General features: G+C 48.8%; 1 protein-coding gene across 1 annotated transcript; it reads left to right on the top strand.

Moving 5' to 3' along the window:
- Positions 1 to 4,838: 4,838 nt before the first annotated feature.
- LOC739847 (fumarylacetoacetate hydrolase domain-containing protein 2A) lies at positions 4,839 to 14,214 on the top strand. Its single transcript, XM_024354525.3, is given in 8 exon segments — positions 4,839 to 6,349; positions 7,484 to 7,700; positions 11,589 to 11,648; positions 11,926 to 12,088; positions 13,512 to 13,620; positions 13,755 to 13,803; positions 13,806 to 13,847; positions 13,980 to 14,214. Coding segments are annotated over 8 exon segments (1,056 nt in total). The 5' UTR covers positions 4,839 to 5,996; the 3' UTR covers positions 14,043 to 14,214.
- The last annotated feature ends 76 nt before the right edge of the window (positions 14,215 to 14,290 follow it).

The raw sequence follows: 14,290 nt of genomic DNA, 5'->3' as shown, positions 1-14,290 counted from the left end.
TTCAGGCATCTGCTACGGGTCTTTGAAGATATCCCCCAAGGATACTCCATATAAATGAAATCATCCAATATGTACTCATTTTTAATCTACCCTTTTTCACTCCAAATAATTATCTTGATATATTTCTATGTTGTATCAATAATTTGTCCCTTTTTATTGCTGAGTAGTATTCCCTAGTGTGGCTATACACAGAGTGTTTACACATTCACCTGTTAATGGAAAATTGGGTGGTTTCCAGTTTGGGGATTTTACAAAAAGCCTGCTGTGAACACTTCTGAATACATCTTTGCATGAGCATATTTTTCTTATTTCTCATGTAATTACTATCAAACAAAAATATAAATCTGGATTCCATAAAAAGAGAATTTATTCAAAAGGATTGTTGTGAGGGTTGGGGGGGGACTATTACAATAAGGAGACAGTCTGACGATGTGATCCTCAAGTGTCTCAGAGGTTAGGCAAAGGGCTGATCTTGTATAGGGAGGCGTAAACGTGGCTAGAAAGAACTGTTATGGGAAAGTGAGCTGAGCAAGAGTGTCACGAGCAAGCAGGTCTTACCCTGCAGACAGCCTGTTCTCAGGAGGGACCCTCAGGAGGGCGGTGGGTTGGCACAAGCTGCGGGTGGGCCAAAGCTCAGGGGCTTGGAGAAGGAGAGAATCTGAACCAAGGTTTGGTTACAGGCATTTTGTTCTTATTGATCTGTGGGGACAAGCAGTCCAGCTAATCATTTATGATGCCAAGAATGGGAATTTAGAGGGTCTGTGTATGGTCTGGTCAGGAGGGGACATTCAGGATTCTTATCCAAGCTATATGGAAAGTCACTGGTTCTTTCCAGTAGGGTGTTTTCTGGAACAAAGGAGTGGAGGGATTCCTTAACCTTCACTATTTCTAGGAGCAAAGGGCTAAGGTACAACTCAATACTGTCAATAGTCAGGATTGAAATGGCTAGGTCATATGGTAGGAGTATGTTTAACTCTTCATACACTGCCAAATGATTTTCAATTGTAGTGATACTATTTTATAATCCCATCAGCAGTGTACAAGAATCCCAGGTCCTCCACATTCTTGTGAATACTTGGTATAATCAGTCTTCTTTGTCCATTCTAGTAGGTGTGAGACGGTGTCACATTGTGCTTGTAATTTGCATATCCTTAATGATTAGTGATGTTTAGCATCTTTTCATGTCTTAATTTTCTGTCTGTATATCTTCTTTGGTGAAGTGTCTGTTCAAATATTTTGTCCATTTAAAAAATTGAATTGTTTGATTTTATCTATTGATTTTAAGTGCTCTTTCTATATTCTGGATACAAGTCTTTTATCAAATATAGCCTCTGAAGGTCTTTTTTTCAGGCTGTAACTTAGCTTTTCAGAAAGTCTTTGGGAGCTATGGCTTAATGAAACACCTGTGCCAGGTTCTCCTCAGCACATCCCCCTGATCACAGCCACCTCCATAGGCTCCTTTCTTTTTTTTTTTTTTTTGAGACGGAGTCTCGCTCTGTCCCCCAGTGGTGTGATCCGGGCTCACTGCAAGCTCCGCCTCCCGGGTTCAGGTCATTCTCCTGCCTCAGCCTCCTGAATAGCTGGGACTACAGGCGCCCGCCAACATGCCCGGCTAATTTTTTGTATTTTTAGTGGAGACGGCGTTTCATAATGTTGGCCAGGATGGTCTCGATCTCCTGACCTCGTGATCCGCCCGCCTTGGCCTCCCAAAGTGCTGGGATTACAGGTGTAAGCCACTGCACCCGGCCATAGGTTCCATTTCTATATCGGTGGTGACCTTCTGCAAGCTAGACTGAAGTCCCAAGCTCCAGACCCATGTCTCCAACTGCCCACCGTTCAATGCCCTTTGGATGTCCCTTGCAAATTGGAGCTCACTATCATCTCCCCAGACCCGCTGCTCCTCCAGAAGCCCTGTCTCCATGAACAGCCCTGCACCTACCAGGCTAGAGACCCAGGAGCCGGCCTTGTACCTGCTTCCTTCTCACTTCCACCTCCTGTCATCCAGAGCTGTCAGTTCTTCCTCCTGAACATCTATGAACACTCACCTTCTCCGCCAAGCACCGCACCATCATTGTTCTCACCCGCACCACCCACCCAGATACCTTTCCTTAGACAGGTGGCCAGAGAAAAACTCAAATAGAAGTCGGGCCATGGCACGCCACTGAGGACCTTCCAGCGGTCTCCTCTGCACTTAAACAAGGTCCAGACTCCTTCGTGGGACAAGTAAAGCTCCTGATGATCTATCTGGTCCTTGAGTAATGTGGGGGCCTCTTGCCCAGAGCCCCTCATACTCTTCAAAGCCCGCAGCCGAAGAGCTGAGCAGCAGCTGTCTGTGGAGTTCAGCCTCCGCTCCCTGCACGCCTGCCCTCTGCAGGGGATGGAGCACCGTTTCCCCACTTCCCCACCTGCGCCCAGCAGTGCAGGTGAAGGCCTGGCTGCGGAGAGTGGCTTGGAAACGCTGAGCTTTGGGGTCAGGAATGCCAGCTCCACTACTCACCGCCTGTGTCACCCTGGGAAAACAGCTCTGGCCCCAGGTTCTCCATAAGTAAAACAGGGGCAGTCATCCCTCCCCTCCTCAACGACATATGTCAGAATCAGAAGCCACAAATCATTCTCTCCCACCCAGCACGCTGCCTTGGTCTCCTAGACCACTTTCCCCAACAATGGGAAAGGCGCCAGGCCCAGAACAGGGCCGAGACCGGATGAGGCCAGCGAAGCGCCCAGGGACAAACTTTCAGGCAGCGCCCACTCTCGGTCTCCGGCAATTGCAGGGTCCCTCCGAGAGCGAGCGTCTCCAGAAAACGCGGCCGGCGCCTGCCTACGCCCTGAGCCTGAAGAGCCCCCGGCGCCGCCCGCCCCGCACTGGGCCCGCCCCTCCGGGATTGGTGCCCTGCTAGGGGTGGTTGCCTGTGACGTCACCGGACGCGCCCGCTTCTCGCTGGAGTGCGCACCGAGCGGCAGTGGCTTCGCCGCTGCTGTAGTTCCCCGGCTGGCTGCGGTCGCTGGTGCCAGTGCTCAGGCGCCCGCTGCCCTTGACCTCCCGCCCCGCGAGCCCTAACTCAGCGCAGGAGGACCGGCTGCCGCCGCCGCCGCCGCCAGGTAGACCAGGCCTGGCTGGGTTAGGCCAGAAGGGTGTTCCTGGCGCAGGTCTCCCGCGGAGGGCAGAACTAGAACCAGGTCCTCGGCCGTTTCCGACCACACGGATGGGGCGGACCCATGTGAGCCCTCACTAATCGCAGGGGACGAAGCTGGGCATATGGGGAAACTGGGGGTTTCCAGGCGAGTGGACGGTGGGATGGGATCCGACGTGCACACCCACGTTTCAGGCTACTGTTTCCACCTCACGTCGCCGCCCCTTTGCTTATGGACTCCTGCAGAGTTGGATTGAGCTCGGACTGTGTGACATAGTGGTTGTTGCAGAAGCCCCAGGGCCACTTTCTGACTAGTACCTTGGGCACCTGACGTCATCCCTTTGAGTCTCAGTGTCCTCTTCTGTAAAGTGAGGGCGCTCTACCTGAGGGGATTGCTGTAAGGTTGGAATGAACCTGCATGTGTGTCCTGTGGGAAGGGAACAGTCAATGGGGCCTGGAGTTCTCTTGGAGAGCTGGTAACCAGCCTCGTCCCTGAGGCAACAGCCAGAGGGCGCCTGTAGTTTCCCCGCGCATGGCTGTTAGCAGTTACGGCCTCTGGAGGATCTCCTGTGGGAGGTCCCTACTTCTCACTACAATCTTTAGGGCCTTTGGAGGATTTCCTATGGAAGGTCCCCACTTCTCACCACAACATTCTGGGTTAAAATGGCCTTGGTAGGAAGATGGGGCTGAAGCTAGATTTTCTTGCTTGCATTACAAGCTTCTGAACCAAGGACTTCATGTCACCTGGACTTGGATTCACATCCCAGCTCCTTCCCCTCCTAGCTTTAGGACTGTGTAACCTTGGGCAAATCCCTTAACCGCTTTAAGCCTTAACTGTTTCATCTGTAAAATGGGACTAACAGTACCTACCTTCCACAAGCGTCAAGAATTAAATCAGGCCTGGCGCGGTGGCTCACGCCTGTAATACCAACAATTTGGGAGGCCGAGGCGGGCAGATCACAAGGTCAGGAGATCGAGACCGTCCTGGCTAACTCAGTGAAACACCGTCTCTACTAAAAATACAAAAATTAGCCGGGTGTGGCGGCGTGCGCCTGTAGTCCCAGCTGCTGGGGAGGCTGAGGCAGGAGAATGGCGTGAACCCGGGAAGCAGAGCTTGCAGTGAGCCAAGATCGTGCCACTGCACTCCAGCCTGGGCAACAGAGCGAGACTCCATCTCAAAAAAAAAAAAAAAAGAATTAAATCGGACATTGTAGGTAGAGCACTTAATAGTTGGCATTCAGCGGCAGCAGTTACTGTTATGTTAGCATGTGGGGTGTCTGAGTGTGTGCACTTTGGCTCGAACAGCCTTTTGACAGTGGCACAGTTGGTGCTTGTGTAAGATAGCAGGGCAGAGAAGTCAAAACCCTCGGTTTTCTAGTCAAACTGGCGGGCCACAACAGTGGTGACCTAAGTCTAATGAGTCTTTCACTGAACAAGGCAGATTGAATCTCCAGGTGAGGACCAAGAGTCTGGGGCTCAGCTGCCTCAACATTTTTGGGCATAGAAGGCTGTACAATACAAACTGCCTTTGTTGTAAGAGCAAGGAACCATTCAGGGAAGGCACCATGTGGTAAGGAATAGTGGCCAGAATTGGATTCAGAACAAAACAAGAGAATAGTGTTTGTCTTTAAGTGGAGCCTTGGACTCAAAATAGGACCTGAGCTCTGTGGATAATTTCTTTTTTTTTTTTTTTTTTTTTTTGGAGTTGCTCTGTTGCCCGGGCTGGAGTGTCGTGGCATGTTCTTGGCTCACTACAACCTCTGTCTCCTGTGTTTAAGTGATTCTCGTATCTCAGCTTCCCTAGTAGCTGGGATTACAGGCGCCTGCCACCAGTCCTGGCTAATTTTTTTGCATTTTTAGGGGAGACAGGGTTTCACCATGTTGGCCAGGCTGGTCTTGAACTCCTGACCTCAAGTGATCCACCCACCTCGAACTCCCAATGTGCTAGGGATTTCAGGTGTGAGCCGCTGCACCTGGCCCTTGTGGATACTTTCTAGGTGATTTGAGGAGGAAAGGCACAGCCATGTCTCCCAAAGTTAACAAGCACTAAGCTTTCCCAAGTAGTGAAATGTCAAGCCCCTGCTTCTGTCACTTATTTGTTCATTCAGCAGAAAGTCACTGAGAGCCTTCTGTGCACCAGGCACAGTGCTGGGCAGTGAAAGAGACAGACATGTGCCCTGGATCCAGGGAGGAGATGACCAAGTGATGGCTGTCAGGCCCAGACCTTGCTGTTTGTCTGCAGCCTCTTCCCTCAGGCAACTTGTTCTCTATCAGGAGAAATGAAATAATTATTATCTGGAGAGGCAGGTGGGGGCGCTGCTCCTAGAAGACAAGGACAGCCTGGTAGAGGTTCTAGCTTGATCATGTGAGCAGTGGAAACCGTTTTAAGTTGGAGGTTAACAGGACCAAAATAGCATTTAAAAAATTGCTTATGGCCACTGTGAAGCCAGTTTCACCAGCATCACTTGCCCATGCTGGGCTGCCACCCAGCTAATTCCTGGTCCTGCTCATTTAGCCCAGCTCAGCTCACATCACTTCCTCCAGAAACTAGACAAGGGTAGAGCCCCTGACCATCTTCACAGCATTAGTCCTGATAGCTGAATCTTACGTCAGTTGTTAACATCTGTGACCTGTGCAGGGAGAATGGCAGGGCTGAGTTTCACCTACATTGTTTCCCCAATACCTACAGCAGAGCCAAGCACAGTGGGAACTTTCAGAAAGCACTGGTTGAAGGAACGCTGGAATCCCTGGGACTTACTGCGTAGCATGTAGTAGTTGCTCCTCTAGAAAAGTTTCACCTTATGAAGTATAGCAGGGAAAATACAAGCCTGGACCACTTCCCGTGTGGTATGCAGGGAACGGTTGATGGGGCAAAGGGCCTTGGGCTATATACCCCTAGGAATTTCAGGGATCCTGATGATGGCTCTGGGATCCTCCGTCTCCTGGATCCTGCATTTTTCTCTGCAGGCTCTGATGTTGGTGTCTGGTAGAAGAAGGTTACTCACAGCTCTGCTGCAGGCTCAGAAGTGGCCCTTTCAACCCTCCAGAGACATGAGACTAGTGCAGTTCTGGGCACCCCACCTGGTGGGGCCTCACTTGGGCCTGGAGACAGGGAATGGTGGAGGGATTATCAACCTCAATGCCTTTGACCCCACACTCCCAAAGACGATGACGCAGTTCCTAGAGCAGGGAGAGGCCACCCTCTCAGTGGCAAGAAGGTAAGTAAGTGGGCAGCATCGCCCTGACGCAGCTGCCCTGGTCCCCCCACATCCTCCCCTCTCTGGAAAACAGCACCAGCAGGTAGCTCTTTTGCAAGGGAGCAGAGTAACCCCACCTTTCCTTTTCTCCCATTCTCTTAAAAGATCCTTAGAAATCTTATATAATAACATCTTCAGTTTTCAGAGGAGAAAACTGAGAGCTAGGGGAGGTGATTAATTTCAAGGCCATACATGTGGTGCTGGAATGAGGACTCTATACTTCATCACGCTGCCTCCTCTGGGAATGAAGTCCTGGACTGACTGATGGGTCTGGGCCCGGGGGTCCTAAAAGGCATCTTATGCAGCTGGGGGAGTGATATAGACTCCCAGCTCCTACAAGGAGAGAGGACTGCAAGGAGGTTTTCTATAAGACACTTGGTTCCTGGGTTTGGACTAGATTAGGTGAGAGTGTCCCTGAAGCCTGGACTCCTATAGAATCTGGTCTAAGGAGCTGATGAACAATAAATTAAAAATACTTTAAGATGTCATTTTCATCTATTAAAATGGAAAAAAATACAAATGTTTCACAGCTCACAGTATTAACAGTATGTTCCCATATTGCCATTTTCTGCAAAGACTGGAAACCTCCATGTCCCTCATTAGGGACTTGGGTATATCTCTATAGAGCAGTAATATGCAGCCACAAGAAATAAAGAGGACACTCTCTATGTATTGTTACATATTGTTAAGCAGAGATCTCCAAAGTCAGTTGTTTTTTTAAAAGATGTAAATAGTATGCTATCATTTGCATACAAAAGGGTGGGAGAAGAATATCCATAGAGTAGCTGCGAAGAGCCAGGGGAACGGGGTAACCGGAAGGGGAAAGGGAGACCTTTCCATGTATTCCAGTTTGTATCTTTTACATGGACATGAGTTACCTAAGGGGGAGAGGAAATCAACACTGGATAAATAAAAGCCCTGCTCTGATAGCAAAGGACAATAGTCAGTGATTTTCACAATGACTCTGATGGTTGATAGAGCTAGGAAATAGATTTCAAAAAGCAAAATCTTTAGCTGCTGCAGGATCTGCCCAGCCTGCCCGGGATTGCCCACCTGTTCCCAGCCAGACCCTCTCACCTGCTCTGGTCTCTACAGAGCCTTGGCTGCCCAGTTGCCAGTCCTACCACGGTTGGAGGTAACCTTCCTGGCTCCAGTCACACGGCCAGATAAGGTGGTGTGTGTGGGCATGAATTATGTGGACCACTGCAAAGAACAGAACGTGCCTGTGCCCAAGGAGCCCATCATCTTCAGCAAGTTTGCCAGCTCCATCGTGGGGCCCTATGATGAGGTGGTCCTCCCACCACAGAGCCAGGTCAGTGTCTCCCCACTGCCCTCCCTAGTCACTGGGCCCATCACAAGGGCATTCTGAGCTCAGTAGTGAGCCTACTGGAGCCACCTCTCGCTCAATAGTGCATTCAACAGAAACTCTACAGGATTATACACACAGTAGTAACACTGGCCTTGGAAAAAAAAAGTTAATGTACGTGTTTTCCTGATTACAAAAGCAATACACCTTCACTGTAGATAAAACAGAGATAAACATTAAAAAATTATGTCACCCATAATCCCACTGCCCATGGCTCGGAATATTAATGTTTTTCTGTCTACCTTCCCAGTGTTTCTCCACTCCTGTATATGTTTATAGTGTACATATACTTACCTTTTACTTAAGACTCCATCAGGAGCATTTTTTCATGCCATTAAATATGCTCCCTGACATATTTAGGTTACCTTGGAGTTTTGTGATGTACAAGGTAGTTTATATTCCTGAGTACCTTACTGCTGGATACTTGTCTCCAGTTTTTGGTTTCTATAAATAAATGTCGCAGTGAACATCCTTATGTAGAAAAGACTTTGCATGTCCATTAATATATTATTATTTCCTTTTTTTTTTTTTTTTTTTTTGAGACAGAGTCTTTCTCTGTTGCCAGGCTGGAGTGCAGTGGTACAATCTTGGTTCACTGCAACCTCCGCCTCCTGGGTTCAAGTGATTCTCCTGGCTCAGCCTCCTGAGTAGCTGGGACTACAGGCGCATGCCACCACGCCCACCTACTTTTTGTATTTTTAGTAGAGATGGGGTTTTACCATGTTGGCCAGGATGGTCTCAATCTCTTGGCCTTGTGATCTGCCTGCCTCAGCCTCCCAAAGTGCTGGGATTACAGGTGTGAGTCACCACACCCGGCCTTATTATTTCCTTTGAATAAACTCTTAGGATTTGAATATTATCAAACTACAGGCAGTATTTCAAAACTCTTGAGAAAATCTCCCAATTGTCCTTTAAGCAAATTGTAAAAGCAACTTACACATCCACCGTTAGTGTATATACCTTTACTAACACTGGTTAATTTTCCTCTCAAATTTTTATTTTAGAAATGTCTTGGGAATTATAGAAAAGCTGAAATAATACAGTGAACGCTCATATACTTTTCACCTGGTTTCACTGTAGACATCTGCTGTATTTGCTTTCTCTCCCTTGCCCTCTCCCTGCCCTTCACATGGCAAACACACATTTTTTTTTTTTGGCAGGGGTTGGGGTGACACATTGCAAATATAGTCATAAAAACTGAAATAGACATTTTATAAGGACAATGGCTTGCATGACCATACCATTATCACAGCCAAGAAAATTAACTTGAATTATATTTAATATGAAATCCAATTGCCCCAAAGATGACTTTTAATTTGGTTACTTTGTTGCTCTGTGATCAACCAAGGGCACACACTGTATTCAGTTATATCTCTTTAGTAGTTTTAACCTAGAACAGGGTTCCACAGACTGTTTTAAAGGGCTGTCTTAGTCTGTTTTCATGCTGCTAATAAAGACATATCCGAGATTGGGCAATTTACAAAAGAAAGAGGTTTAATTGGACTTACAGTTCCACGTGGCTAGGGAAGCCTCACAATCATGGCAGAAGGCAAGGAGGAGCAAGTCACATCTTAGGTGGATAGCAGCAGGCAGAAAAGAGCTTGTGCAGAGAAACTCCCATTTTTAAAACTATCGGATCTCGTGAGACCCATTCACTATCATGAGAACAGCACAGGAAAGACCTGCCCCCATGATTCAGTCATCTCCCACCGGGTCCCTCCCATAGCACGTTAGAATTATGGGAGCTACAAGTTGAGATTTCGGTGGGGACACAGAGCTAAACCATATCAAGGGCCAATTAGTAAATATTACGCTTTGAGTGTCATATGGTCTGTTTTGCAAAAATTCAACTCTGCTGTTATAGTGTGAAAACCACCAGGGAAGATACAGAAATGAATGATGGGTTTCCAGTCAAAGTTGATTATAGCAGATGGTGAGCTGGCCATAGTTTGCCAACTCCTGACCTCAAACAATCCCCCCTGCCCTTTCCTTGAAGAATCCAGTTGTCTCATAGCATGTTTCACATCCTGGGTTTGTCTGGTTGTTTCTTCATGATTAGTGTCAGGGTAAGCATTTTTATCAAGAGATCTACAAAGATGTTATACATTTCCCATTGCATCCCAGAATTTGACCACTTGGTTTAGCTGACGTTCACTAAGTCCCTCCATTGTGAAGATGCATTTCCATTTTTGTAATTAACAAGCAATCTATGTGGTAGTTTGAGATCACATAACCATCTTATTGCCCCGTAGATTCTCATCCAAGGATCCTGTAGTCATCCTTACTGAATCCATTATTGCATTGGGGGATGAAGAACAATGACTTTTCTTTTCTTTTGTGATGGAGTCTCTGTCACCCAGGCTGGAATGTAGTGGCACCATCTTAGCTCACTGCAACCACTGCCTCCCAGGTTCAAGCAATTCTCCTGCCTCAGCCTCCCTAGTAGCTGGAATAACAGGGATGCACCACCACACCCGGCTAATTTTTTGTATTTCTAGTAGAGACGGGGTTTCACCATGTTGGCCAGGCTGGTCTTGAACTCCTCACCTCAGGTGATCCACCTGCCTCAGCCTCCCAAAGTGCTGGGGTTATGGGCATGAGCCACCGCACCCGGCCAAGAACAATGATTTTTCTAAATCATGCAGTTTTTATTAACTGGCATTCTTCTATGAAAAAAGCCTGGCCGGGCACGTTGGCTCACGCCTGAAATCCCAGCACTTTGGGAGGCCGAGGCGGGCGGATCACGAGGTCAGGAGATCGAGACCATCCTGGCTAACATGGTGAAACCCCGTCTCTACTAAAAATACAAAAAATTAGCCAGGCGTGGTGGCAGGTGCCTGTAGTCCCAGCTACTCCGGAGGCTGAGGTGAGAGAATGGCGTGAACCTGGGAGGCGGAGCTTGCAGTGAGCCGAGATCGCGCCACTGCACTCCAGCCTGGGCAACAGAGTGAGACTCCCATCTCAAAAAAAAAAAGAAAAAAAGCTGCCTCGCTCTTTATTCCTGTGTCTTCAATATCACTGTGAATTCCTTTTTGTTTTTATTCAATTGGTTGTAATCCATCATTTACATTCTTCAGGTGACCTCAATTTGGCCAATGAGGGACCTTCAAGTTTGTTCCATCCCCAAGCTTTTAGCATATACTTGCTTTCTGGCCAAGACGTTCCAGGCTCATCATGTACTGTCTGTCTTGGACCAAGGAACCCGGTGCTCCTTACTGGGGAGTGGTATTAGAGACCAACATCTGGATGTCAGGTGTACTTATACGAACTCTGGTTATTATTAGAAAGAGCCACCAATTTTAAAGGCCAAATTATATCTATTTTATAGTGTATTTTATGGATTATGGGAGAGGCTGAGCATTTTTTCATGTTTTGTGGCCATGTCCGTTACCTTTTTGTGAATTGCTTACTCAAGTCCTTTGTGGGATGTCAATCTTTCTCTTACTAAAGTGAGTTAATAGATTAAAACACTTAAAATAGTGCCTGACACACAGTAAGGTTACATATTGCTAGGGGATATTACTTCGTATTTATCCTTTGTTAAAAGTATCCAGAGTGACTTTTAAACTCAGTGCCCTGGACACGTGTTGCTCCTCTGCAGTCAATGGTGTGGGGACCTGTGCCTGCATCCCATGATGCTGTCTGCCACTGCCCAAAATGTATGGGTCTACAAGTCACACCTCCCTTGTCGTTCACTGGGTTCTGGTTCGTGGTGATGGCAAACATGGGATGGCAGCCAAGCCATACTGACAGAGATCCACGGCGTACAGCCTCTGAGCATAGTTAATGGGCCCCAAAGCCACTGTGGCTCACTATTCCTCTCCCACCCTACAGGAGGTAGATTGGGAAGTGGAGCTGGCCGTGGTCATTGGAAAGAAAGGCAAGCACATCAAGGTGAAGTGGAAAGGGTGGGCTCCCAGGCCAGAGTGCAGCAGAGTCCCCAGCTCCTGCCTCTCCTAGTTCTGACCTCGCTCACCAACACATGGTGCCAGCTGTCCCTGACACTAGGAAGCAGTCAGCCTCCTTGCTCCCTGAAACTGCCTTTCCCTTCACCCACCTTTGGCTGGCTCTGGCTACTAACATGGGATAACAGCTTTGAGATCCCTTGCCACAGGTGTTGGTGTCACCCATGATCTATCCTCCTGTATGGCCAAATCCCCTGCCCCCATAGGCCACAGATGCCATGGCCCACATGGCCGGCTTCACTGTGGCTCATGATGTGAGTGCTCGTGACTGCCTAACAAGACGCAATGGGAAACAGTGGCTGCTGGGAAAAACCTTCGACACCTTCTGCCCTCTGGGCCCTGCCTTGGTGACCAAGGACAGTGTAGCAGGTAGGTCCCTGGTCCCTGCCCCCTTGTACCTACCATTGCACAGATGAACAGCCCTCCAGGGAGGAGCACGGGTTCAGGTACATGTGGCACCTGCCCTCCCTGGCTGCCCTTTCACTGCTGACTCCATACAGGGAAAGTCTTTTATCCTCAGCCACGAGTTCTCCCATGGGCTTCCTTCCCAAGCCCCCTAGAGGGAACACAACTGCAGAGGATGTGAAACTGCATGCGTGAAGTAAATTACAAAGAACACTGAGCTGATCGGTGGATCGGGCTTCCTGCGGCTGCCACCATCTGAAATAATCTAAGTTGAGCATCATGGAGCATAGCTATCGCAAGGCCCAGGCATTTTCCACACTACAGATGAAAGCCAGTGTGACTCACCCAGCCACTGTGGAAATAGAACAGCATTGACCACACACAGTGAGGGGACAGCGCCAGGTTGGAGGCAGTGTGCCAGAGGGCAGAGCGCAGCCTCTTAACACACAGCCACCCACAACTGTGGTGGAGGTGGGGGGTGTCCACATGGGCCAGCCATGCCAGGATACCGAAGACCCCAGTGCCTCACAGCACCCACACAGAGTCCTCAGCAAAGTTAAATTGTGTTTCAGCTGCTCTACTTAAGGGTGGTAGAACACTAAGACCAACACCAACAGTTAAAAGTGCTGGTTAGCCAGGATGTTCTTACAGTAATCCATCCCCTGCCAGCATCCGGTACACGAGGCTTCTCTGTCCTGGCTAGAACCATTGCCTCACTGCTTTATAGATGCTGTCTTTTTTTTTTTTTTTTTTTTTTTGGCATGGTCTTACTGTGTCACCCAGGCTGGAGTGCAGTGGCCCAATCCCAGCTCACTGAAGCCTCAACCTCCTCGGTTCAAGCAGTTCTCCCGCCTCAGCCTCCTGAGTAGCTGGGACTACAGGCACGCACCACCATGCCTAATGTTTTTATTATTTTGCATAGAGACAAGCACTCACTACGTTACCCAGGCTGGTTTTGAACTCCTGAGCTTAATCAGATCTCACCTGCTTTGCCCTCCCAAAGTGCTATGATTACAGGTGTGAGCCACCACGTTTGACCCTGCCCGGGAGTCATTTTTGTATCTACAGGTATCTTCCTATGCTGTAGACAGATGCCCTTTTTCAAGGCAAAAACCCTAGCCATTTTTCTCTTCTCCTTCAGAGTCTGCAACATCCTCTCAACTCATCCAAGTGACTACTGCCTGGTGCTCTTGGTGGGGATGCGGGGAGGCCTGAGAAGGCCAATGTCTATACAGAAAGTTCTAACATAGTGCACTGAGTCAATGTGGGCACTTTAAAGCCCTTTCACCTGCCAAGTCACGAAGCACCCGTATAGTTGTGTTTGTAAAATACTGGGGGGTTTGAAGGGGAAAAGGGATAACTCCAAGGTACCATCTTTGCATTTCAGATCCACACAACTTAAAGATCTGCTGCCGAGTGAATGGGGAAGTGGTCCAGAGCAGCACCACCAACCAGATGGTATTCAAGACAGAGGACCTGATAGCCTGGGTGTCCCAGTGAATGACAGGGGCTATCCTGCCAGCCCCGCTCCACCTGCCACACATGTGGAGGCTGACCTGAGCCCTCCACCTTTGGCTGTGGCCACCTCAGCCAGCCCCTGGTCTCACCGGGTCCTTTTGCTTTGCTCCAGGTTTGTTACCTTTTACCCAGGGGATGTCAACCTGACTTGGACCCCCCCCACCCAGGTGTCGGTGTATTCAGGAAACCTCCTGTCTTTCTCAAGGTAGGTTAGTGAAAAGCAAAGAGAGCAAGGGCCCCAAAGGGCTGGCAGGCTTGGCTCAGACTTGAGAAGTACAGGCTTGTGTATGTGTATCTGACGGAAGGGCTGACACTCTCATGGCCTGCTCTGTTGCAGAAGGGGGATGAAGTCCAGTGTGAGATTGAAGAACTAGGTGTCATCATCAACAAGGTGGTGTGATGGCTCCTGCACAGGCCCGACATAGGATGAGGGCATCTGCTCCCACTCAGCCTAGCCCAGGGAAAGGCCCAGTGACAGGTGTGGACAGGTGCCAGCCCTGCAAGCCGCCTCTTCTCGGTAGAAGGGAGAAGGACAGAGCTCTCTTCAATAAATTCGTCGGGTCAAAGCAGCAGCTTGGCTTCTGCTGTTTGTCTTCGTTTGGGCTTTGTTTCATGGGACAAGTTGGGGCATTTTGTGGGACTGGGGAA

Source organism: Pan troglodytes, chromosome 12 (assembly GCF_028858775.2).
Source record: "Pan troglodytes isolate AG18354 chromosome 12, NHGRI_mPanTro3-v2.0_pri, whole genome shotgun sequence".
In the NCBI taxonomy this organism is placed as follows: Eukaryota; Metazoa; Chordata; class Mammalia; order Primates; family Hominidae; genus Pan; species Pan troglodytes.
The sequence above is the reverse complement of the archived record's forward strand: the minus strand, read 5'-3'. Positions and strand labels throughout refer to the sequence as shown.